This window comes from Stegodyphus dumicola, chromosome X1 (genome assembly GCF_044657685.1).
Source record: "Stegodyphus dumicola isolate Sdum_Otavi_A_Nest chromosome X1, ASM4465768v1".
Classification (NCBI taxonomy): domain Eukaryota; kingdom Metazoa; phylum Arthropoda; class Arachnida; order Araneae; family Eresidae; genus Stegodyphus; species Stegodyphus dumicola.
Window position 1 is genome coordinate 50,500,665 of NC_140780.1, and position 23,089 is coordinate 50,523,753.

The window sequence follows — 23,089 nt, forward strand, 5'->3', positions numbered from 1 at the left end:
ATATTTTGATTCCCAATTTAATAGAATGTTTATCTGATTTAAACACCAAAGGGGAAGAGTCAGTCATTTTATAAGAAAATGTTTACACAACTTTAATCTTAATCACTTTAAAAAAGAAATAAAAACACATACTCATTTGATTTTATTGCTCCACGTCGCACATCAACTAGACCTTCCGAAACCAAAGATTCAATCACATTCTCAGCCAAACTATCTGCAGATAAAGAATAGCTAAAAGTGAAGATATTGCAGTACACAATTTTAAAGCAAATTTTCAACAATTGTTATACATTAACAACCAAAAAACGAAGCTTATCATCAAACACTAAAAAAGCAATGTTAGTTTTAATATGCAATCAGCATTCTCAAGTTTAATAACTGCAAATTATTTCCAGAGCATTTTGTTTCTATTACTACACAAATTAAGAAGCTACAGTTTTTGTACATGATTCCAATAACTATTAGTTTTTTAATCCTCATTTAGCTTCAAAAATAAAAAGAGTGTTTTATTATTATCATTATTATGCAGATTGGATTAACTGTCCAGTTAGTGAATTATGAAATCGGAGGCAGATACTTTTCAAGAATAATATTCCAAGAAATAGTGAGTAATAGAGAAATAATAAACTTCATAAATCTAAATTCATGGCTGATCATAATATATTTGGGCCCTAACATAAAAATTAGAAGCAGTAAAATCGAGGCACAACATTTCACAAAAGATGCTTTTTGGTACTCTCAAATTGTCTTGATAATTCCTATGGCGCATTTCTGCATTCAGCACTCTTGTTGGTCACCCCCTTTTACTCACTTTTATATTTTTATTTCAGAATTATATATCACATACATAAAAATTTCTCTAAATTTATTTTATTTGGGTTTGCAAATTATTAATGGTAAAATAAAGTTTCCATTCCTGCGACATAACTTATGCTTTACTGTGTAGTTAGAAAGACACTTGAAAACAGACATAGCCACAAATCCCATGCACTTTATTCCTTGATAACTAACTCTTAGGTCACATTCTATTACGTTGTATATCATCAAAGTAGGTGCGCTACCCCACAATTTGATAAAGATTATTAAATACTAAATATCCCACAATTTTATACAGATTATATTTTTAGAACCATGGACAGTAGTTAGCAGAAATTAAGCGACTCATGAGCAAGTGAAGTTGTGTCTTGGGTGCAAGAGAGTTAAAACTAAAGTGCATAATCATCCATCGGGGAAGCTTGCCAACAGAAGGTTTTGCTTTAAAGTTGTTTATTAAGAGAAAAGTTTCAGTTCTCAGAATTCTGAGTTTAGGTTCTGAATTAGCTACGTAATCAGCATTATGCAAGCCATACAAGATGGATCGATCTAGAAATGATGCAGCCTAGAAAAGTTATTATGATTTTTAGAACAGAGAGGGAGAATACGGAGTATTACTAATTTAAATTATAATTGATAAATTTAAATTATAATTGATTTACATATTTTTTATCTTATTTTGATTTACATATTTATCTTATATATGTGTGTGTACATAATATAGATTGTTGCATGTGTAAGGATTTGTAATGGACTGAACACACCAAAAGAAACACTTTACACAAAAATTGTCATACAGTTCTCAATATCACAATGCAAAACCAAAAGTTACACTTCAAAATACTAAAAATATAAAACACAATGCAATGCAAAGTGCATCTAAAGAGCAAAGCTCACATGGAGATAATCTGAATACTCCGAAGCCAACTGTGAACTAACAACAGAAAAACTGATCAGGGGCGTAGCTAGAAGGCGGGCAAGGGGAGACATCTGTCCCCAGGTGCAGTATCCAGGGGGCACCAAACTGATGATGTGAATTTTTAGAATGATTTTTTTTTCATTCTTTGTAAAGAGAATGTGGCGCTAAATTTTTAATTGTGACCCCAAGTGCTGAAAACTCTAGCTACAGTTTTGAAACTAATGTTCTCTCTAGTCTTATATAGTTTTCCCCCAGCTGCCAAGAACTTTCTCACCTTCCACTTTTCGAAATTACTGGAAGGCATATGAGGGCCAGATACAGTTACAGGCATATGGGGATCAATAACATTTGTTCAATCACAATATGAATTACTCATACAGGGACTGGACCCAAATGTTGCCAAGTTTGGCTACTTTTACTGATTTCTCGCCAAATCTGGCATTAAAAATAGTCGCCAAAACCATGCCCAGCTTAATTATTCAACTGTTATTTTGGCTTGTGTAACCAAAAATTTTTGCGCCAAAAATCGCCACTACACAAAGGCAAAATAACAAGACAAAGAGTTGCACAAACTCGGTATCCATGTACACATCGATATATTTTCTCTTAAAAAGTCAAAGGAGCACCCAATTCTACAGTAGAGGCAAACAAAAAATACATAATCTCAATAAACTACATTTTAAACCAAACAATAAAATAACATAAAAAAGAAAAAACCTCTTATGCATTTAAGCACTACACAAAGCAAATATCCACTTACCTTATTTAGAAATTTCTTAGTCTCCAGTGTGGGGCACACAAAATTCCTTAACAGCATCCAGAAACTTCTTAAAATTATCTGAACTCGAATCCATATATCGGCATCGCCACATAAATTCACAAAAATAAGTCAAAAATATCCTCCGTAGTTCCAGACTGTCCAGAAAATGGCTACTAAGTAAATCTTCATTTACACACCAGTCAACTAATGCTCTTTTCCTCTTTTGCTCAAAATCGTTCAGAAACTTCAAATTAATCTTACTACATTCAGCCATCCTACCATCTAAACAATAATACAAGCAAAGTACTTCCTAACCAATACACACCACAAAAGTCCTTACAAAACATCCCGTGATTCAAAATTTCCCAAAATAATACAACCAATTACGTCATAATAGGGTTTCCATAACATTCAACTACTCAGGTTATCATAAATGAAACAACTACTTGGCAATAAATGAAACAATTTGGCATTAAATGAAACAGGAACTTTGCGATAATACAAGGGGTATCCTTAAGTCAACTCTAACCAGTATCTGTTTTTGTAGAAAATCTAATACTAAATCTCGCTTTGGTTCAATTTCTCATGCAAAATTTGCTAGAGTTTCAAAACAATCTGATGCAGTAAATATTCTTTATTGCACTTTTGAAGTAACTGGCACACTGATGAGAATCCTGCCAATACTATAATCCCAATTCATGATCAACTTCTAAAACTACTTTTGCCAAAAAAACATTAGTTTGATAAAGCAACATTAGTTTGCATAATTTTCTGGCCAAAAAATGGAGATAAAAAGCAAGCAGTTGAGACAAGAATTTATCTCTTTACACTACACAATATTAGAGCTTGATAGCATATATTTAGGGAAAGGAAATGAATTTCAAAATAAACAATGTTTTAAAGTGATTAAAAAGAATTTATTACTAAACTCAAAGCAAGAATGGAAAATAAAGAAAAACGTATTTAAGCATACTATGCATTCTGGTCAAAAGATAAAATGAAATCATTCAAGTGAAGAAAATGAACCAAACCCAAGAAAATTCAGCAAAACATAATTTTTCCATTATATGTGTGAGCTACATAAAGCAAGAGGAACCTGTTAAAAATAGCCTCAAATATTAAGAATGATAAATTATGAGCCACCAACAAGCACTTCCTTAAAATATATACTTTTTATGTTTCTTTATTTCTCAGTCTTTACAGCTGTATGTTCATACTCAAAATTATTTATTTATAATGTATACTCAAAATTAATATATAAAAAGGCTTTCAAATACTGCACCTTTTCCAAGATATATAGTGCCATACTCTCGATTTGAATTAACAGGCTTCTCAACAACAAAATAAACTTCTTTTCCAATGAGCTTTTTCCTTAGAAATTCTCTTGCTTCCCAAGCAAACGGCTGAAACAGAATTCAATATAGGTAATTAAAAAAGAGGTTAGTAAAATCAAATGCACATTAACACAAATTCTAAAAAATGAAAAATTTGAAAACAACTGCTAAAAAGTGATGTACAACCTGAAGGATAACGAAACATTTATACTTTTCTCAATTACATAATTTTCAATTACATATAAATTCCAAACCACTGTACCTGAACACAATACAGTACAAAGTCCATAATCTGGACTCGTCGGTACTTCGGCAATTCCAGATTAGGGGTTTTTCAGGATTATAGATCATCAATTTAAATCTGGCATGATGGCATGCAGAAACTATACAATTAAAAATATGAAACCATAATTTATGAAATAAAGAGCAATTATGATCTAAATGGTATCAAAATTTATGAAAAAAAGCTTAATATTTATTTGTTTACTTTACTCTCTCACTTTCTTCACTATCGGAAGCCGGGCATGTGTAAACGCTTTACTGGCTTTACAAGCATGTGTAGTGGACGCTAGCATTAAATGCGCATGTGCAAGTTTGTGGCTTTGAGGTCCGAATTATAGATCATTCTGGATAATGGACGTCCGGATTACGGACTTTATACTGTACTAAATAACTTCAAGTATATGGTACAAAGTCAGCCTAAACTCCTGTTATATGTAATTTTCCTAACTGGGGGGAAAAGAAATATATTTTATTTACAAGCCCTTTTGCTTGAAAGAAAGGCTTTTACTTCTTCAATCGTCCTTTCATTCTTTAAGATCAGTTATAGCGAAATGTTACACATTCTACTTGTCTATTTGACAGGTCATGAGAGTGGCCTTGTCTTCTAACACTGCTACTCTCCACATGCCAAATCTTAAACAGTCTATTTTCAGAATAACCTTCATATATACTGATAATTTAGATGAAAGGCAAATGGAGACAATATATTTTAACATTTTATTAAGCTAGCAATTTCACAACCAGCACTTAGCAAAAGAACAGCCATCTAAAACTACTCGGAAGTGTTCCACTTAAACATGATTTTTAGAACTTACTTTTTTTTTTAAAAAAAAAAAGCCATACTACCTCACACTTTTCGGTTTGTTCCTCAGCACTACGTTTCGTTTAGTCTTGCTTCTTTCCTGACAATAATTGTCTTTATAGCTAGCACTCCAGTGATCACACTTTTCATCTATTTTTTTCCTCCTTTTACCAACAATAGATTCCATGACTTGGTATTTGCTACAGGACAAAAAACAGCTGTCCTGTTTCTTCAAAAAAAAAGAGACATTGTTCCAGAAGAAAGGCTGTTTGAATAACCATCTCATGAAATTAAAATCAAACTTAAAGCCAAGATATCTGCGTAACTTTTGATCATGGAGAGAACTAAGCCGAAGGTTTAGTACTAAATGAACACGGGGAAAGAAATGAGCCAAAATGCATCAATATGAAGCTGAAAATGTGAGGCATGGCTTTAGCAAAAAAGTATCAAAATTTATAATGATTATCCTAATGTCTGTTATGTAGTTAATTGATTATCCTAATGTCTTTAGTTGGCTATTCTTATACTAACGTCTCTTTGCTCATGAAGACGGGATGAATTTATTCAATAGTGTTGCTACTCTGACAAGGTTCGTACACATCTCTGTACACGGAAAATAAGTACTTTTAAGGACCATTAGTGAAAAACATTAAGGACCTATAAGCAAATGGGAATTGAATAAATTCAATTAAAATTATTATCTATGCCTGAACTCCACTTTTGTAATACCATCCTAAAAATAAAATAGATCCATAAGTAAGATGCATTATTATAAAACATGAATTAGTTAACTTAATTATTAATGAGAATAAAATAAACTACATTAAATTTATTAAGTAGCATTAAATATTTTTCACTCATAACAGTTGGACATATTTGAAAGAAGACAAGTGACAATTTGTTTACATTTTACTAACAGCTTTATGTTGATTTCTTTTTATTTCTCATTTTGCCACATACTTGCTCAGTCTAGAGGTTTAGTAAATAGCAGGTAGATTTTATGTCAAGCAGCATAGGTTAAAATGAGAAGTAAGATGATAAGGATCTAGGCTGATAAGATCTAGGCTACTTGCCTAGAAAGAGACCTGCTGATTAGAACAAACCTGAAAGGCCTGATGTAAGCACTGTTGAAAAGTTTTGAAAGTTAGTTGGGCTCTGTCTGACACAGTTAATGCCGTTGCTTCGTGTAGAGTTCCAGGGGTCGTAACCCAGTTAATATATTTTAAGGTTCCAATAAGCCACTAAAGAACTAGAGGTGATAAGTTATTTTGTATTATTTTAAGTCTTGCTATATGCAAAGAATAAGTTTTACGTGAATTTTTACATTTTTGTGTTTTATTTTGTGACCACAGTAAGGATAAATGAAATTCAGTATCTCACTTTAATATGCAAAGATAATTTTCAAGGGTAAGCAGTTAGTTATAAATAATTAAATTTGGTACTTAGGTAAACTTAGTCATTATGGATTTACCATTTAGAATTTAGTGATAGGTTAAAAATTTAGAAATCTCGATCAACAAAATCTAGAAATTGCAAAACTTTTAGAATTTAGAGCAGGCATTGCATTCAAAATTTAGAAAGGCACTAAGCAGCAGAATTTAGGATCCACATAGATTGCATCAGGTTGAAAATGCCTAGCGCCTACTTCTGTGTATGATGAATTAAGACATATTAGATGAATCTTCTAAATTGCAAGTTTTCAATTTCTTTATTAATAAAAAAAATTCCTTTCTATAATGCTTGTCCACGTGATAAGATTAGAAGCATTTTTAATGTGTTCCATGCTTGTGTCTAGTGAAAAGTAGAGAAAATAAAGGCAAGATAAACATGTTAAGATAAAGATTCTAGTATCAGAAGTAAAAACATTCAAATATTATGTTTTCATTGTTCTTCCAGATATTCTCCAAAAAGTAAGAAATTCATTGCAAACTTTCAGTAAAATGCATCCATTATAAGTTAATAGCATGGAGATATTTTTTGTTTTGTCACATATTTCTGGAATCTACTGGAATCATGGGTCTATAAATCTTGCCTTCAAATCCTTCTAAATCTTCTATGCTGCAATGGCTAAAATCCTAAAGAAAATTATCCCTAGCAATTCTGTAACAGCAAAAAGCCCAAAATATTTTGAAAAAAAAAGGGGGGAAGGAAAAAATGTAAAATTAACTTTATAGAGAAAACTGATGCATATTTTGAAAATTCTGAATACGAGACAATTACATGGGAAAAACTCTTACTATGAAAAAAATAAAAAGAAGACAGTTTTAATTAATTACATAGCTAATTTTGCTTTTGCTAAGAATTGTTTTGTTAATTGTATAGTATTATACCTTCTTTATTTTTCAGATTCAAAGCTTGTATAAGTTGCCAAAATGAAACTAATATAACAGAAAAATAAAAGTGTTTGATTTTAATGTTATTTTTTAAATATAATTTCAAAATATTATCATTATTTTAATGAAATTTATCAATGTTACAATGTTTTAAAAAAATCGTTGAAAAATTCCCAGATCTCTGAATTAAAACTTTTTTATAGAAATTCGCCAAAATGTTGGTAAGTCGCCAAATTTAGAACAGTTTAATAAAAGAATTCACATCCCCAAAAGCAGAAAGTTGTTTAAGAGCTCTTCAATAGAAAAAATATATTTCGAAATGCTTATGTTTCACTTCTTGCTTAGAAACTCGAGTATCCAACCATTTTATATTAGAAATAGGAACAAATTCTAACCCATTCACCCATTCAAAAGATAATCATATATTAAGACACAATAACATGCCAAATAAATACTAATTCAGAAGTCAAACAACAAAAATCAGCGTTATATTTACAAAATTTTCACAGGACTAGTTTTGATGGTTTTACCGAACCACCATCTTCAGCTGCAAAACCGCAAATGAACAAGATAGGAAATAATGATTAGATAAGATAAGAAAGCCTGGACAAGAATAAGCAAGTGGCGCCATCTGTTGGTGAAACCAGAACTAAAACATAATTTCTTTAAAGGCCGAAGGCAAATTTGGGTTGGAATTAGGATCGTTAACTAGAACAGAAAGATTTTTATGAATGTGAAATGCCTCTAGAAAATCCAGTTCTCCAATGGAAGATGTTTTTTGAATAATTTTGGCAGCAGAAAAACTGAAAGTGTGGTTTTCGGACCAACAATGTTGAGCAACAGAAGACTTCTGTGTTTCCTTTTTTCTAACATATGCCTCATGTTCCTTGACGCGAAATTTTAAGGCTCTCTTAGTTTGACCAATGTAAATTAAACCACACTGGCAAGGAATCCTATAAATACCCCAGGAATTCATATCCGGAATGGGGTCCTTGAGTATAGAAGTTGGAATTTTATTGATGGGAGAAAAAACAACCCGAAAGTTAAATTTCTGCAAAATATGTGCAACTTTATAGCTAATTGATAGAAAGAAGGGAATGACAACAGAATTTTTATAATCTCCTAAAACAAGAGTGTGCCTTTTAGTGTGTTGAGATGAGAATTTTTTAACTGCTTGATTAATAATGTTGGGTGGAAAGCCCCTGTCAATAGCTATTGCTTTTAAATAATTTAGTTCTTCATCAAGGGCTAGTTTGGAGGAGCAAACTTGAAGAGCACGGAAAACATAGGAATAAAATGAAGCTAACTTTTGTTTAGTCGGATGACATGATTTAAAGTGTGGTGGAAGGCAAACCGATGAAGGTTTACGGTAAACCGTAGTACTGAAGTTGGATGTGTTACGTGTGACCAGAATGTCGAGAAACGGAAGAGAATTGCAAGTCTCAAGTTCAAAAGTGAACTGAATAGCAGGATCAATAGAATTCATTGTTGAAAGAACTTTATTTAAATCATCTCTATTACCTTCAAACAGAGTAAAAGTATCGTCTACGTAGCGGAACCATGCCGGGAAGTTTATTAATCAAGCAGTTAAAAAATTCTCATCTCAACACACTAAAAGGCACACTCTTGTTTTAGGAGATTATAAAAATTCTGTTGTCATTCCCTTCTTTCCATCAATTAGCTATAAAGTTGCACATATTTTGCAGAAATTTAACTTTCGGGTTGTTTATTCTCCCATCAATAAAATTCCGACTTCTATAACTCAAGGACCCCATTCCGGATATGAATTCCTGGGGTATTTATAGGATTCCTTGCCAGTGTGGTTTAATTTACATTGGCCAAACTAAGAGAGCCTTAAAATTTCGCGTCAAAGAACATGAGGCATATGTTAGAAAAAAAGAAACACAGAAGTCTTCTGTTGCTGAACATTGTTGGTCCGAAAATCACACTTTCAATTTTTCTGCTGCCAAAATTATTCAAAAAACATCTTCCATTGGAGAACTGGATTTTCTAGAGGCATTTCACATTCATAAAAATCTTTCTGTTCTAGTTAACGATCCTAATTCCAATCCAAATTTGCCTTCGGCCTTTAAAAAATTATGTTTTAGTTCTGGTTTCACCAACAGATGGCGCCACTTGCTTATTCTTGTCCAGGCTTTCTTATCTTATCTAATCATTATTTCCTATCTTGTTCATTTGCGGTTTTGCAGCTGAAGATGGTGGTTCGGTAAAACCATCGAAACTAGTCCTGTGAAAATTTTGTAAATATAACGCTGATTTTTGTTGTTTGACTTCTGAATTAATAATCATATATGTTAATGAATCGCCAAAAAGATTCCTCCCAAATGCTAATTCACACTCAAAATGGCAGTCGTAAAAACAGAAATTTCAGATGATTGAAATTAAGGACCTTCTGCTGATTTTGGCCAAAATTAAGGACTTTTAAAGACCAAAAATTGATTCCAAACAACCTAAGGATTTCTAGCCCTCTCAGCGTTACGGCCGGAAAATTCCACATAGAAAGCTGCATTTTATATTCATTATACATGAATATTTCTGCAAGTTTTTAATGTATCTGATTTCGGTTTTGATGTATATTGGAAGAAAAGGAATCAAGGTACAAACTGAGAGAATCATTTTTTAATTAAAATCAAGAAAATACCACTTATTCATGACATTTTGAGGAACTTTGAAATTTCAGGGCTAAACCCGTTGCAGCTTAATGAGCGATTGCTCAGATTTTTAAATTTGAAGCACTGAAATGCTCCAGTAAAGAAATTATAAGGGAATAAAACAGAATAATTGTAATTTGCAATATCTTCTCAACACTCCTTTTTAATTTGGTTACTTCCCATTTCTAAATTTAACTGCTTATAATACATATATGCGAGACAGAAGTATGTAAAACATACTACAGTCTATAGCAGTCCCTTACCTCTCCTGTTTTAATTTGGTTATTTCTCATTTTCATCCTCAAACTAACATCATATTTATAAATCTCTTTAAATTGTGTCATTTCAAAAGCAAGCCTCTTGACATAATTCTTATGTAACGCTAATCAGGTTGATACTTAAGTAACACTTCAGCCAATAATAATGTAGAAATCTGTAAACAAACCTTTAGCAACATATCAGAATGAAATTGAACAAAATCAGATCAGTCTTAACCAGTCTTTAAACTATGATCAGTGTATTCATTCACTTCTCTGTCCAGCCAACATGCTTTTTGTTACTGTACAAATGTAATTAAAAATGTAATTAAAATGGCACAAATGTAATTAAAAATGGACACATATTTTGAGTCAGCTTGGCTATATGTACCTGTATCAAGAGATTGTTTTGTCAAGAATAAAAGTACATTAACATGTTGACAGCAGTGCGAAAATTCATTGTTCTTTTCATGCGGCAGCACTTGAATTAACAGCCTGTCTCGTGGGGCAGCGACAAATTATAAAATTTAAATTTTTAAATTATAAAATTATAATATAAAATTATATATTTTATAATAAAATAATTGTATTTTTTGATATACAAGCATATTTTAGTATTTTTTTATATACAAGCTTGACCAGAGTCATGCCGGCCCGCTGAACAATCAAGCTGGGCCATACTGCCTCATGAAACAGACTAGTATGACCCACCGGTGGGTCAGGCCGCCTCACAGAACAGACTAATATGACCCACCAGTGGGTCAGGCTGCCCCACAGAACAGACAGGTATAGCCCACAGGTAGGTCAGGTAGGCATCAACGTGTTAAGTCAGCCACTCTGATATGATTGCTAATATTTTTACGCATTAACACAGCTTTCTTAACAACACATCTTTATGCATATACATCACCATCTAAATTACTACTTCTCACAAGGGTCCCATAACAATGTATAAACAAATATAAGACTCCATAACAATGTATAAATGTTTTACGACATATATACCATATTTAATCTTATATTTCTCCCCCTTGCGTACGTTTCTGTCCACATGATTTAAAATCATCTGATTCATGGTAGCAATGTAAAAGTTATGCAGATAGAAATACATTTCGTGAAAGTTGAAAGACTATTATTGAAATAAGCCCTTTGAAACACATAATATAATGACATTAGTGTGCATTTATGCGGGCTTCTGAATGTGCTATGTTTATCACTTAAGCCTTCTTTACAGAAATAGTATACACCCCATATTTTTTCCTTTCTGGTTTTTAAGCAGTAAAATTAGTAAGAAAAGGGGAACATTACACAAGTAAATACAGTACAAAGTCCGAGATTGAGACTTCGGTAATTCCAGATCTGGGATTTATCTGGATATTAGATCATCAGTTTAAATCAAGTAAGATGACATGTAGAAATTATAAAACTGATAATATGAAAGTGATTTATGAATAATGCAACATTAATGACATTATTGGGAATCAAAATTTACAAAAAGTCAATATTTGTTTGCTTTGTTAAATATTTCTTTCAACGTGAGTCGTTTAATTTGCTTTGTTTTTGTGTTAATACTTTTCTTTAATTTTACAGACAGACAATTTATTATTTATTATTCAGTTACAAAGTTTTGTTCCTACCTAACTGACAGTTTTCAAGATCTGAAAATCATTTTAAGCTTTCCTCTTGGGGTAAGATTAAAAAATGTTAAGTTATTACGAGGGCAAAATAAAGTTTACTACCTTAATAAAAAATACTGGTGTGTAAGGGCTTTAAAAACTTAAAACTATACTGTCTCTTTTACCAGGAAATAGGATTGTACAGCACAACTTAACTACTACTGCTATGCTGACATCAGCTCAATGTGTCAACAGATTTTGCAGCTATAAAGGAAGCTTGCAAAAACCCAAAATGCTGCTGGAAGAATATATTCTATGCTACCGTTAAAAATTCAATGAGCAAAAATGTGTTAGAATTCACATGTCATAATCTCAGAATGCAGAGGATTAGTTACACACACAGACACTACTGTGTTAACGAGTACAGAATATGGCAGAACAGAAATATGGCATATGGTAACATAATATAATGTTCTAACATCCAAACTAAAAGCTACTGAAAAATCAAATGAATTTCTTTAATCAATTTTTCAAACACTTTGAAGAAAAGAGATTTCTTATAGACTACAAATAAAATAATCTTTCATATACAATACCTCATCTTTGGTTGCTCCCTCCCCATTTCGAGTTGGACCGCGAGCTAATTTTGGAGCTATAATACTTGATAACCCTATTGTTTTCTCTTTCGGAGGTCCTCCCTTTGGAACCCCTCTTATTACTACAGTATCACCAGAAAGAACCTAAAAAGAAAACATAGCTCAAAAATATCATGTTTGGCAAAGAGTATAACTATGAAATATAGCTGAACTTGATTATAATCAGCAAAAATAATAACAGTTTTAATTTAAACCCTTTAGATACATCACACAAATTCTGGCAGAAATGCAAGCATTCTCAGCTTCTTTGAGAAATGAAAATACTTGATTTATAAAATAGGGGAAAAAATGAAGATTCCTTTTTATTTCTTACATTTAAGAAATTAGAAGAAATATCAAAACATATTCAGTATTTCAGCAGAAAGTATGCGAAACATCAAGGCAGGGTTTCTTTAAATTTTTAGTCACAACCTTTATTTATCACCAAGATTTTTTCGTGACCCCCAGAACCCCATAATATTTTAAAAAATTTTGTGGGACCGCCATAAGTATTGCGCAAATCCGACACATGCCGTGAGTGAAACTGTCAATTTTTTCACTTGTACTGTAATATCCTACTGCAGTTTTAAGTCATTAACTTTAATTTCTAATTTTAAGACATAGAACAATGTGAAAATTTTAAACAAGTAACAGACGAAATGACAGCGTCACGTGCAAAGCAAGGAAAATGAACGTTTACATTATAAAAAGAATGCGTCGAAATGTTTTCATTTTTTTCTTTGTTTGTATTGTCTTACCTTTATCTATTTTCAGATACATTGTGTAAAAATATTTGGTAATTTTAAAATTATTATAATAAGCTAAAGAAATATCAAAACTGCTAAATTTTTTGGCAACCCCCGCTGCAAGTCTGCCCTTTGGGAGTCGCGACCCACAGTTTAAGAAACCCTGCATTAAGATAAAATTTTTAAAACATCAATAGCAAAATTAAAAATTGATATTAACTGAAATAATATTCAGTACTAATTCATACAGAACAAACTCCAAGATCCAGAATTGTTGGGACTTCAGAAATTTCCAAAATCTGGAATTATCGTATTTTATATCATCAGTTTAAATCGTGGTTCCAAAACTTATGCCCAAGGATCCTCTTCTTATAGCAAAAGCCTGACTACCTCCAAGTGAAATAACTGTAGGTAACTGCATAACAGAAAAATTAAAGTTTAACTTGTCTTGAATGGTAAATGGCAACATAAAAATAAAATGTACCTAAAACATTTTGATATTTAAAGAAATATTTACTAAAATTACAACTTTTCTTGTAAAATTATGTTCAGCTCTGCATTTGTGAGTAATGTTAGAGTCAGTTTCCTTTTTCTGTGATGAGTCTCAAGGAAGATGGAGAAGTAATCAACAGCTTCTGTACAGTGATCCATAATGCAGGATGTAAAATTATTATGTTTTTGCTACTAGAATTTGTGGTACATTTATACATAGATTTACTTATTTGCCACTAATACAAAGCCTGGTGAAGTATGGAATTATTGCACTATTCAGCCGCTTGCTCTTATGCTGTAACTGGTAGCATGATCAACTAGCACTGGATGATTTGTAAATGAATCCTGCATAAATATTTTTTTTTTTCATGTTTCCTGCCCCCCCCCCAAAAAAATGGCTCTACAAACTAAAGCAAACCTTGATTAAGACCAACTGATGCCTTCCTTTAAGATAGAACTGAGCCTCCAATTTTTATAATTCTTTACTTTGTTGACTTAAAAGTAGGTAGAAGTTGACCATAAAAAAGTAAATTCAGACTGCTCACTTTTTATTCCCAAAAACTGTCACCTTTTAGCTTGAAGCCCTAGAAGCAGCAGTTTATATTGCTCAATAATTAATGCAGCTCTGACTAAAACCATCATTATTTAAAAAATGTTTTTGTTTAGTTCTTTCTTTGAGTGATGTAAAATCATGAAATATACCAAAAGTACAGAATTTTCTTTTTTCATTAGTAATAAATGCTGTAACTGGGGACCAAGAGCTCTAGTTTCTGTAATCTTGAGGCTCTCAAAATACAGCTGAAACAATCCCGTCCATTTGTGACCCAAGATTAACACATACACTCTTTAGCTGCGTTCACACTGGTCCATTGGCGCAAAAAGCAGAAATACAGAAACAAAACGCTTTCCACGTATGTCAATTCTTACTAGCACAGAAACTTTCACTTTAAAAGTTGTCATGTGCACGCTAGATGGCTCTTTATATTGGAGACTTGAGGAAAACAAATTGTGTGGTATTTTAACATTTTACAGTTACATTTTTTAATTATAATGGATCTAATTTTTGGTAGATTAAAACTTATTTATGTAAGAGAAGCAAAATGCAGTGGTTTATATTAATATGTGAGAGACGACTGCAGCAAGGAGATGGAAATAATTTAATTGAAGAAATGCGCTTGAACACATCGAAACTTCTTTTAATTACTTTCGCACAACACCTCATCAATTTGATGAATTTCTAGCCCTCACTGAACCATTTATTCAAAAGTAGAACACTAATCTTTGTCTGAATACTACAGAATAGTATAGTTTGGAATATATGAATAGAACTGCTCAGAAAAGGATCATTGTATATATCTAATTTACTTTATTTATGAATTTGGTTGAATGAGAATTAAAAATTCATAATTGCACGATTCAATTTTAGATTCATGGGGTAGCATAAAATTTTTTGCATGATGTATGAACTTCCCTTAATATAATTGGTTTAAACAATGCAGTAAGAACATTTATTTTGTTTAAATATATGTAGGCTTTACAGCATTACTAAACTAAATATCACACTTGAAAAAAGAAACAGTTATTTTTAAGATAATAAACAACTGAAATTTAAAAACAGTTTTAGTTTCTGCCTTATGAACATATTTTTTATCTTAAACTTAACTGTAATTACTTCAGTCAGTCATTTGTATATTGATGAAGAACCGCTATCTGAAGTTTTATTTTATAAATTCACTTTTATCTAAAACTCGGTGAAGTTACTGCATTTTACTTTTAGATACTTTTTCTGTGTTAAAAACTGAATTCCACAATTAGTAAATTTGCTAATGCTCATACAAAAGTTCTCAAAAAAATGAAATGAAAAATTAGCATCAAAATTAAACCTCTGGTTAAGTTCATGTATAAGTTGTTTAAAACGTAGTCATGCATGTTGAGAAAAATAAGCATGAAGCCATTAAAATGGCTAAAAGTATTCCATAAAATCAGCTACATAGTAGCGAGTTTCCTTTCTGTATAAATAATAATTTTCTTAAATTTTTTAAACAAATGGTTTACTCATCACCAATTTAATTTAAAATTAAGAACTTTTTTTTTTTTTTTTTTTCTGAGGTAAAAGAACAACTTTATACTAATACTAGCACCCCTTTTGCTAGCCACACTGGGAAAACGGTGTAGCACCAGGGTGCCCGGGTCAAGGACCCTACCCCTTGTAGAACAGATATGTTATTTTGAATACTGTCATGAGTAACTAGTATACATTTAGAATTTATTAAAAGATACATTTCTAAAAAGAGTAAAGTGTGCATCAACATGCTATAATATTTTTGCTAGTCTCACGTCAGCCGAAATAAAATCAGATGAGAGCAGTCAGATCATCTTATGAATTGTGCTAAAGGCTCATTGTCAAAAAGAAGGATAATGCACACCATGCCAAATGGAAGGCAAAAATTACATTTATAATCAATGAAAAATAAATGCAAGCTCCTTTTGTGCAAAAAAAAAAGGGGGGGGGAAATTTTGCAGTAAATAACAAAATTGGTGTATTTGCACCATTATCAAAGGTGAGAAAAGCAAGGCCTTAACCTGCAATACAAGTTCCTAAAATCAGCTGCACTTTCTACTGAGCGTTACCTCCATACCAATGTGTCTTGTGTGGAAAGATGGTTTTCAGACTTCAAGTTCAGGAAACTGAAGAAGCATCTACGCTACTCTGAAAGCAGCAATAAATTTTTCTGTAAATACTTTTTTTTAAACACAACTCCATTACAACACGCCCCCCTGGGGACATGATTCCATTAGCTTTAATTCCGGAAGCCAATGTTTTATCCATTAGGCAAAAAGAGCCTTGAGCCTTAAAATTGATGTAGATAGATTTTAAGAAAAATTCAAAATCTTGGATTTTGAAATCCATCACTATTTACTCGCAACAATCTTTTGCTTTAGATTATTCTGTAAAAATTATCAACCATATATCATTTATGGTTGATAATTAAGGTTTATTACTGCTAATAAAATTGAAAAATTTCCCTTTAAATAATTTATCCAGATATTCTACTAAATATGCATTTTTAATTAGTCCATTTGACTTTTCATTTTCCTCAAGAATTTTTGAAAGTGTAATCATTTAAAAACTGTGGTATAAACTGGACATTTGAAACGAGATGCCTGAAACTGAGGCAGCAAGCAGCAAAAAGTTGATGTTAAATCCAACTTGTGTGGTCTGCGGTCGTCCAGAAAATACAGCTTCTTGATTCACTTCTGATTAGTCACCGCTTTCCGCCCAAACCCACAATCATGTTAGTGTGAACTTTTCTGCACAGTTTTCTATTCGATAATATTCATGATTCACTGCATAATTTCCAAAATATAACTACAGTACAAAGTCTTTATTCCGGACTCGTCGGGACTTCGGCGATTCCGGATTAGGGGTTTTTCCGGATTATAGATCATCAATTTAAATCTGGTAAGATGGCATGCAGAAATTATAAAATTAAATATACGAAACTGTAATTTATGAAATAAAGAGCATAAAAGGTATCAAAATTTGCAAAAAAAGCTTAATATTTATTTGTTTACTTTATTAAACATTTCTTTCAATGTTAAGTTGTTTAAATTGCTTCGTTTCTTCTGCTAATACTTTCTCTTTAATTCTATAAACAGACATAATTTCTTGTTCAGTTCCACTGTTCAAGTCCTGTAATTGCTGTGTCGAGAATACCGACTAACTTGTCAATAGAAATTTTTTCGTTTTCAGTAACTTCTCTGTCATTTTCTTCACTATCGAAAGCGGTACATTGAAACATGCTTTCGCTTTGTAGATCCTTTGGCAACTCTAGAATCGGAAACTCTTTTTGACATAATCGAAAGTTCAAGCTTACTTTTTATAAAATTGCTCTAACAGTCTGCAAAAAATAATAAGCTGAATCCAATTAGAAGATTAAGGAACAACGCAATCTGCAACATTAACTGAAATACATAACTAGATAATTTTAGCCTAGTTTATACATTGAACGCGCATGCGTAAAGGTATTATGCTCATGCCTAAGGGTATTATGAGCATGTATAAACGCTACGTATGCGCAGAAAGTTTGTAGCTTTGAGGTCCGGATTATAGATCATTCCAGATTATGGACGTCCGGATTAAAGACATTGTACTGTAGTACAAATAATAGTGTTATATTCTTTGGCAGATGATATGCTTTCTAGCACATCCGCTGTCCCATGCAAGATGACGACAAATATTAATAATTTCAAATGTGATGAAAAACAGAACTTGTATTCTTTTTTACAAAAATTTAACTGGCTTATCAAGAATTTATTGGGTTTATGGCAATATGCTTAAGAAAGCATTATAACATCATGCTTATTCATTTCTGTTGCTAAATCACATAGTCTGACGACAATGTGTATGTGCTAATAACATAATGTGCTCTATAGCGGTGTTATCTCATTTACTCAATTTTGGTCGGAAAATTCGTTTCTAAAATTCTTAAAATATTCCAATTACTTGAGATTTCTGGTTAACTGAATGCCAGCTAATCGAGCTTTCACAGTGTAAACTGGATTTCAGAAAGGAACAGCCATATATCATTGTTTGACTATACGAATTATATTTATCCATCATGAATTTCTAGTCTACAGAGTTTTTGTCTGCCTACTGGCTTTGTTCAGTGTAGACTGTGCCTGTATTATCAGTCAAATCCTAGGATTTGTTTAAGAAAAATCACACTAGAAAGGCAAATTAAGTAATTATTTAAAGGAAACACACGATAACAGTATAAATGTTAGGATACAATGTAATAAAATGGGAAACAATGTTAGCAAAACACCAGAACACTAAATCTGGTAAAACACTTTCAACTTTAGAGAACAAAGACAGCAAAAAATATTGCAATAGTGCTAGTAAATATAAAACAGTTATTAATGAAAAACATTAAGGAAAAATGCAAACACGGAAAATCAGATGAGTGAGGAGAATCAAATTCAGCTTTAAATTATATATTAACCCGAGTAGCGTGGCTTTTTGCAGCTGTTCCAAAAAACTGAATTTAAACAGCATTTATTAGCTAAATGTGAATAATTACTTATTTGGGTAGTCTATATTTTAGGATAACCATTGGATTATCACCAAGTTGCTGTTTCATTTATGTTAACCCAACTATTGGGTTGGCAACTAAATAATTGCAGATTTCACTCATAGATGGCTTCAGTTGAATTTTTAGAGTTGCAGACGTAGTACAAATGTAAAACACATTTTGTTATTTGATAGCTGGCAATTCAGCTGTCAATCAGTAAAAAAAGTTTTTTGATTGGTTGTGTAGTTTTCGTTTGGCGTTCATTGAAAAATGGAAAATAAAAAGGAACATTTTCGTCATATTTTGCTTTTTTATTTCCGCAAAGGAAAAAATGCATCGCAATCTCATAAAAAGTTATGTGCTGTTTATGGTGAGGAAGCCTTAAAAGAACGGCAGTGTCAAAATTGGTTTGCCAAATTTCGTTCTGGTGATTTTTCACTCAAAGATGAAAAACGCTCTGGTCGTCCAGTTGAAGTTGATGACGACCTAATCAAAGCTATAATCGATTCGGATCGTCACAGTACAACACGTGAGATTGCAGAGAAGCTTTATGTATCACATACATGCATTGAAAATCACTTAAAGCAACTTGGCTATGTTCAAAAACTCGATACACGGGTTCCTCACGAACTGAAACGCATTTAATGCAACGCATAAACAGCTGCGATTTGCTAAAGAAACGTAATGAAAATGATCCATTTTTAAAACGACTGATAACTGGCAATGAAAAATGGGTTGTTTACAACAATATCAAGCGGAAAAGATCGTGGAGCAGGCCAGGTGAACCAACTCAAACAACATCAAAAGTTGATATTCATCAAAAGAAGGTTTTGTTATCAGTTTGGTAGGATTACAAAGGAATTGTCTACTTTGAACTCTTACCACCCAACCGAACGATCAATTTTGATGTCTACATTGAACAACTAATGAAATTAAACAATGCAGTTGGAGAAAAGCGGCCCGAATTGACAAATCGAAAAGGTGTTGTATTCCATCATGACAATGCAAGGTCACACACATCTTTGGTCACTCGGCAAAAATTATTGGAGCTTGATTGGGATGTTTTGCCACATCCACCATATAGTCCTGACCTTGCACCATATAGTCCTGACCTTGCACCAACTGATTACTTTTTGTTTCAATCTTTACAAAACTCCTTGAATGGTAAAAATTTCAATAATGATGATGATGATGTCAAATCGTACCTGATTCAGTTTTTTGCTAATAAAAACCAGAATTTTTATGAACGTGGGATTATGATGCTACCTGAAAGATGGCACAAGGTCATTGATCGATCAAAATGGGCAATACATTACAGAATAAAGTTATTTAGTTCCATGAAAAAATTGTCTTTGATTTTCCAAAGAAAAATCCGCAATTACTTAGTTGCCAACCCAATATTTTACATTGAATGTTATGGAAACCCTATTTTGACGCGATTGGTTGTAATGCATGACTGCTGTGATTTTGACTTGGGAAAATACTTCTCATGGCTTATTTATGTGTTAGATGTTGGTTACGTTACGTTATTTAATTACGGCAAAGCCTCAAGGGCTATCTGTCTAAGGGGAGGGATGCCTTCGTGGAGGACTTTCTAACGGAAACTGGCTCGTATACACGTTACACATGGGGAAAACCACGAAAAGGCCCATGCAGCCAGCCCGTTCGCGGGATTCGAACCTCGGACCGAACTACCAGTGTTCAGCGACTTTACCGCTTGGCCACTGGTGGGCAGATGTTGGTTAGGAAGTACATTGCTTATTTTGTGCTTTACACCATAAAATGCCTGCTGATGGTATGATTAACCCAAGTTTCTGTATGCTTTGGAACGAATGGGAAGGAAAACATCGATTGACTGGGGCGTAAACGAAGATTTAAATGGCTTCGTTCACCTCTCAGTTAATTATACAGTGAGATTTAAGGATTTGGAAACCGGAGCTTCAATACAATCATATCAACACTATGGAAGGTACGTGCGGTGTAATAAAAAGGGATTTTCAAAAGAAATTCTCCCGGCAGTACGGAAGATTTTTATTTTTACTTTTGTGAATTTTTGTGGTGACGGCAGTATACAGATTCTAATTCAGATAATTTTAAACAGTTTTTGGATGTTGTTAATAAATTCTGTGTGAGACAAATAATGAACAAACAGAAATTTTTAAATAAGGTAAGTCGATATATTTTCTTTTCGTACTGTGCTGCTTCAACATTAAAAACCTCATAGCCTCATAAGATATAATGATTTGTCATTAATACTCTCATTAAAACAAAACTGTATGTAATACTCTGAATATTAGTAGATCTAAGCTGACTTTATTTTTGTAACAGTAGCAGACATTACATTATGTAGCCCTTTGTTAATACCACTTTCGGAACCCCTGCCTAGTTGCACATCACTCGATCTTTATGGTATTAAATGAACAAATTATAACTGGTACACTGCTCAAAAAAAAAAAAAAAAAAAAAAAATGAGACAGTGCTACGAGGGCTATCCAGAAAGTAGATTACGTTTTGGAATAAAAAAATAAACAAAGTATAGGAAACAAATTTTATTATATACATATGAAAGCCACACTCAAATACTACTTTTCTACATAGTCACCATACAAATTAAGGCATTTATCGTAGCGATGTACGAGCTTGGAAATTCCTTCGTCGAAAAATTCGGCCGCCTGCGCCTTCAACCACTTCGTTACCTCTTCTTGCAGCTGTGCGTCGTCATCAAAACGCTGCATAGCCAGCCACTTCTTCATTGCTGGGAATAGGTGGAAGTCGCTCGGTGCCAGGTCGGGACTGTACGGCGGATGAGGAAACAACTCCCACTTAAAAGATTCAAGAACTTTACGAGTGACATTTGCAGTGTGGGGCCGGGTGTTGTCGTGAATCAACAAGATCTTAGAGCTCAACATTCCTCTGCGCTTGTTTTGAATTGCTCTTCTGAGTTTTTGGAGAGTTTGGCAATACCTTTGAGAGTTTATTGTAGTGCCTCTTTCCAGGAAGTCCACCAAAATTACACCTTTTCTGTCCCAAAAAACAGTCGCCATCATCTTCCTTGCTGACATTGTTTGCATGCATTTCTTGGGTTTTTGGGGAGAACTTGTGTGCCCCCACTGCATTGATTGCAATTTCGTTTCACAGTTCACATGTTTCACCCATGTTTCGTCACCAGTAACGATGCGATCGAGTAAAGAGTCACCATCCTTATGGTAAGCGTCCAAAAAGTTCAACGCTGCAGCCATTCGCTGATTTTTGTGGTCCTCTGTCAAGATTTTTGGAATCCATCTTGCACAAAACTTGTGGTAACCAAGCTTTTCGCTGATGATTTCGTGCAACAAACTTCGCGAAATTTGTGGAAAACTCAAAGAAAGTTCCGTTATTGTGAAATTTCGATTTTCACGGACTTTAGCATCGACTTTTTCGAGAAGTTCGGCGGTCACTATGCTGGGTCTCCCACTTCGATCTTCGTCGTGAACATTGGTTCGGCCATTTTGAAATCTTATGACCCACTGACGCACTCCACCTTCAGTGATAATGTTGTCCCCATACACTTCACGAAGCTGCCGATAGATTTCTATCGGTTTACAGTTTTTTGCAGTCAGAAACCTTATTACTGAGCGCACCTCGCGGGATTTTCAATTAACGCAGACATTTCAAACCGTCACAGTATCTGAACGGAGCACAGCACAAACCTCTCACTAGCACGGCTAGATGCAGACTGAGCTGCGCAACGCTCTGACCCCAAGATGGTTGCGCTAGCCCCGCCCCTAGCGGACACAGACGGAAACGTAATCTACTTCCTGGATGGCCCTCGTATTATCTCCTGTTCTACTGGGCTGATTGTCAAAAACTGCGTTTTTCATGTCTCAAAAGCGTGACTTAGGATATTTATTAGATTTAAGTATAGCACTATTCTAACTTAGGTATTTTGACACAAAATCGGACTTTTTCTGAAATAACATACCATTTTTTTCAATATTTCAATTCTACGACTCAAATTATGCCAAAATGCCAAGTTTTGTAAAAATCGTACGAGAAATCGTAATAGTTTTTAAAATATTAGCTCTCAAAGTTTTAGCTCCTCAATGTTAATTGAATTTGGCAAATATTTATTAATATCTCTTTCTCTACTAAACCTTTTTGATTTTTCCTTTCACATTTCGAAATTTAGGTTCATCCCAAATAAAATTTACCCATTTTTGTGTTTTATTTTTTAAATTTTTATTTTTAAATAATTTTTATAAATTTTTCGAAAAAGATTTTGAATTATAACCTATAAAAGTTTTACCATCATCTTAAAGTAGGTATATTTCTAAGCATACCTGCAAAAAATTAGACTTTTTTATTCAAAATTTT

The 23,089-nt window shown here is 32.9% G+C and overlaps 1 protein-coding gene across 1 annotated transcript in view; it reads right to left on the reverse strand.

The window, feature by feature from the left end:
- Tudor-SN (Staphylococcal nuclease domain-containing protein 1) overlaps positions 1-23,089 on the reverse strand; it is a 112,290-nt gene that overhangs the window by 70,055 nt on the left and 19,146 nt on the right. Inside the window, exons 2-4 of the mRNA XM_085807704.1 lie at positions 12,385-12,528; positions 3,775-3,895; positions 133-214 (exon numbers count right to left, since the gene is read on the reverse strand). Of these exons, the coding sequence (XP_085663830.1) occupies positions 133-214; positions 3,775-3,895; positions 12,385-12,528 (347 nt within the window). The remainder of the gene's footprint in view (positions 1-132; positions 215-3,774; positions 3,896-12,384; positions 12,529-23,089) is intronic.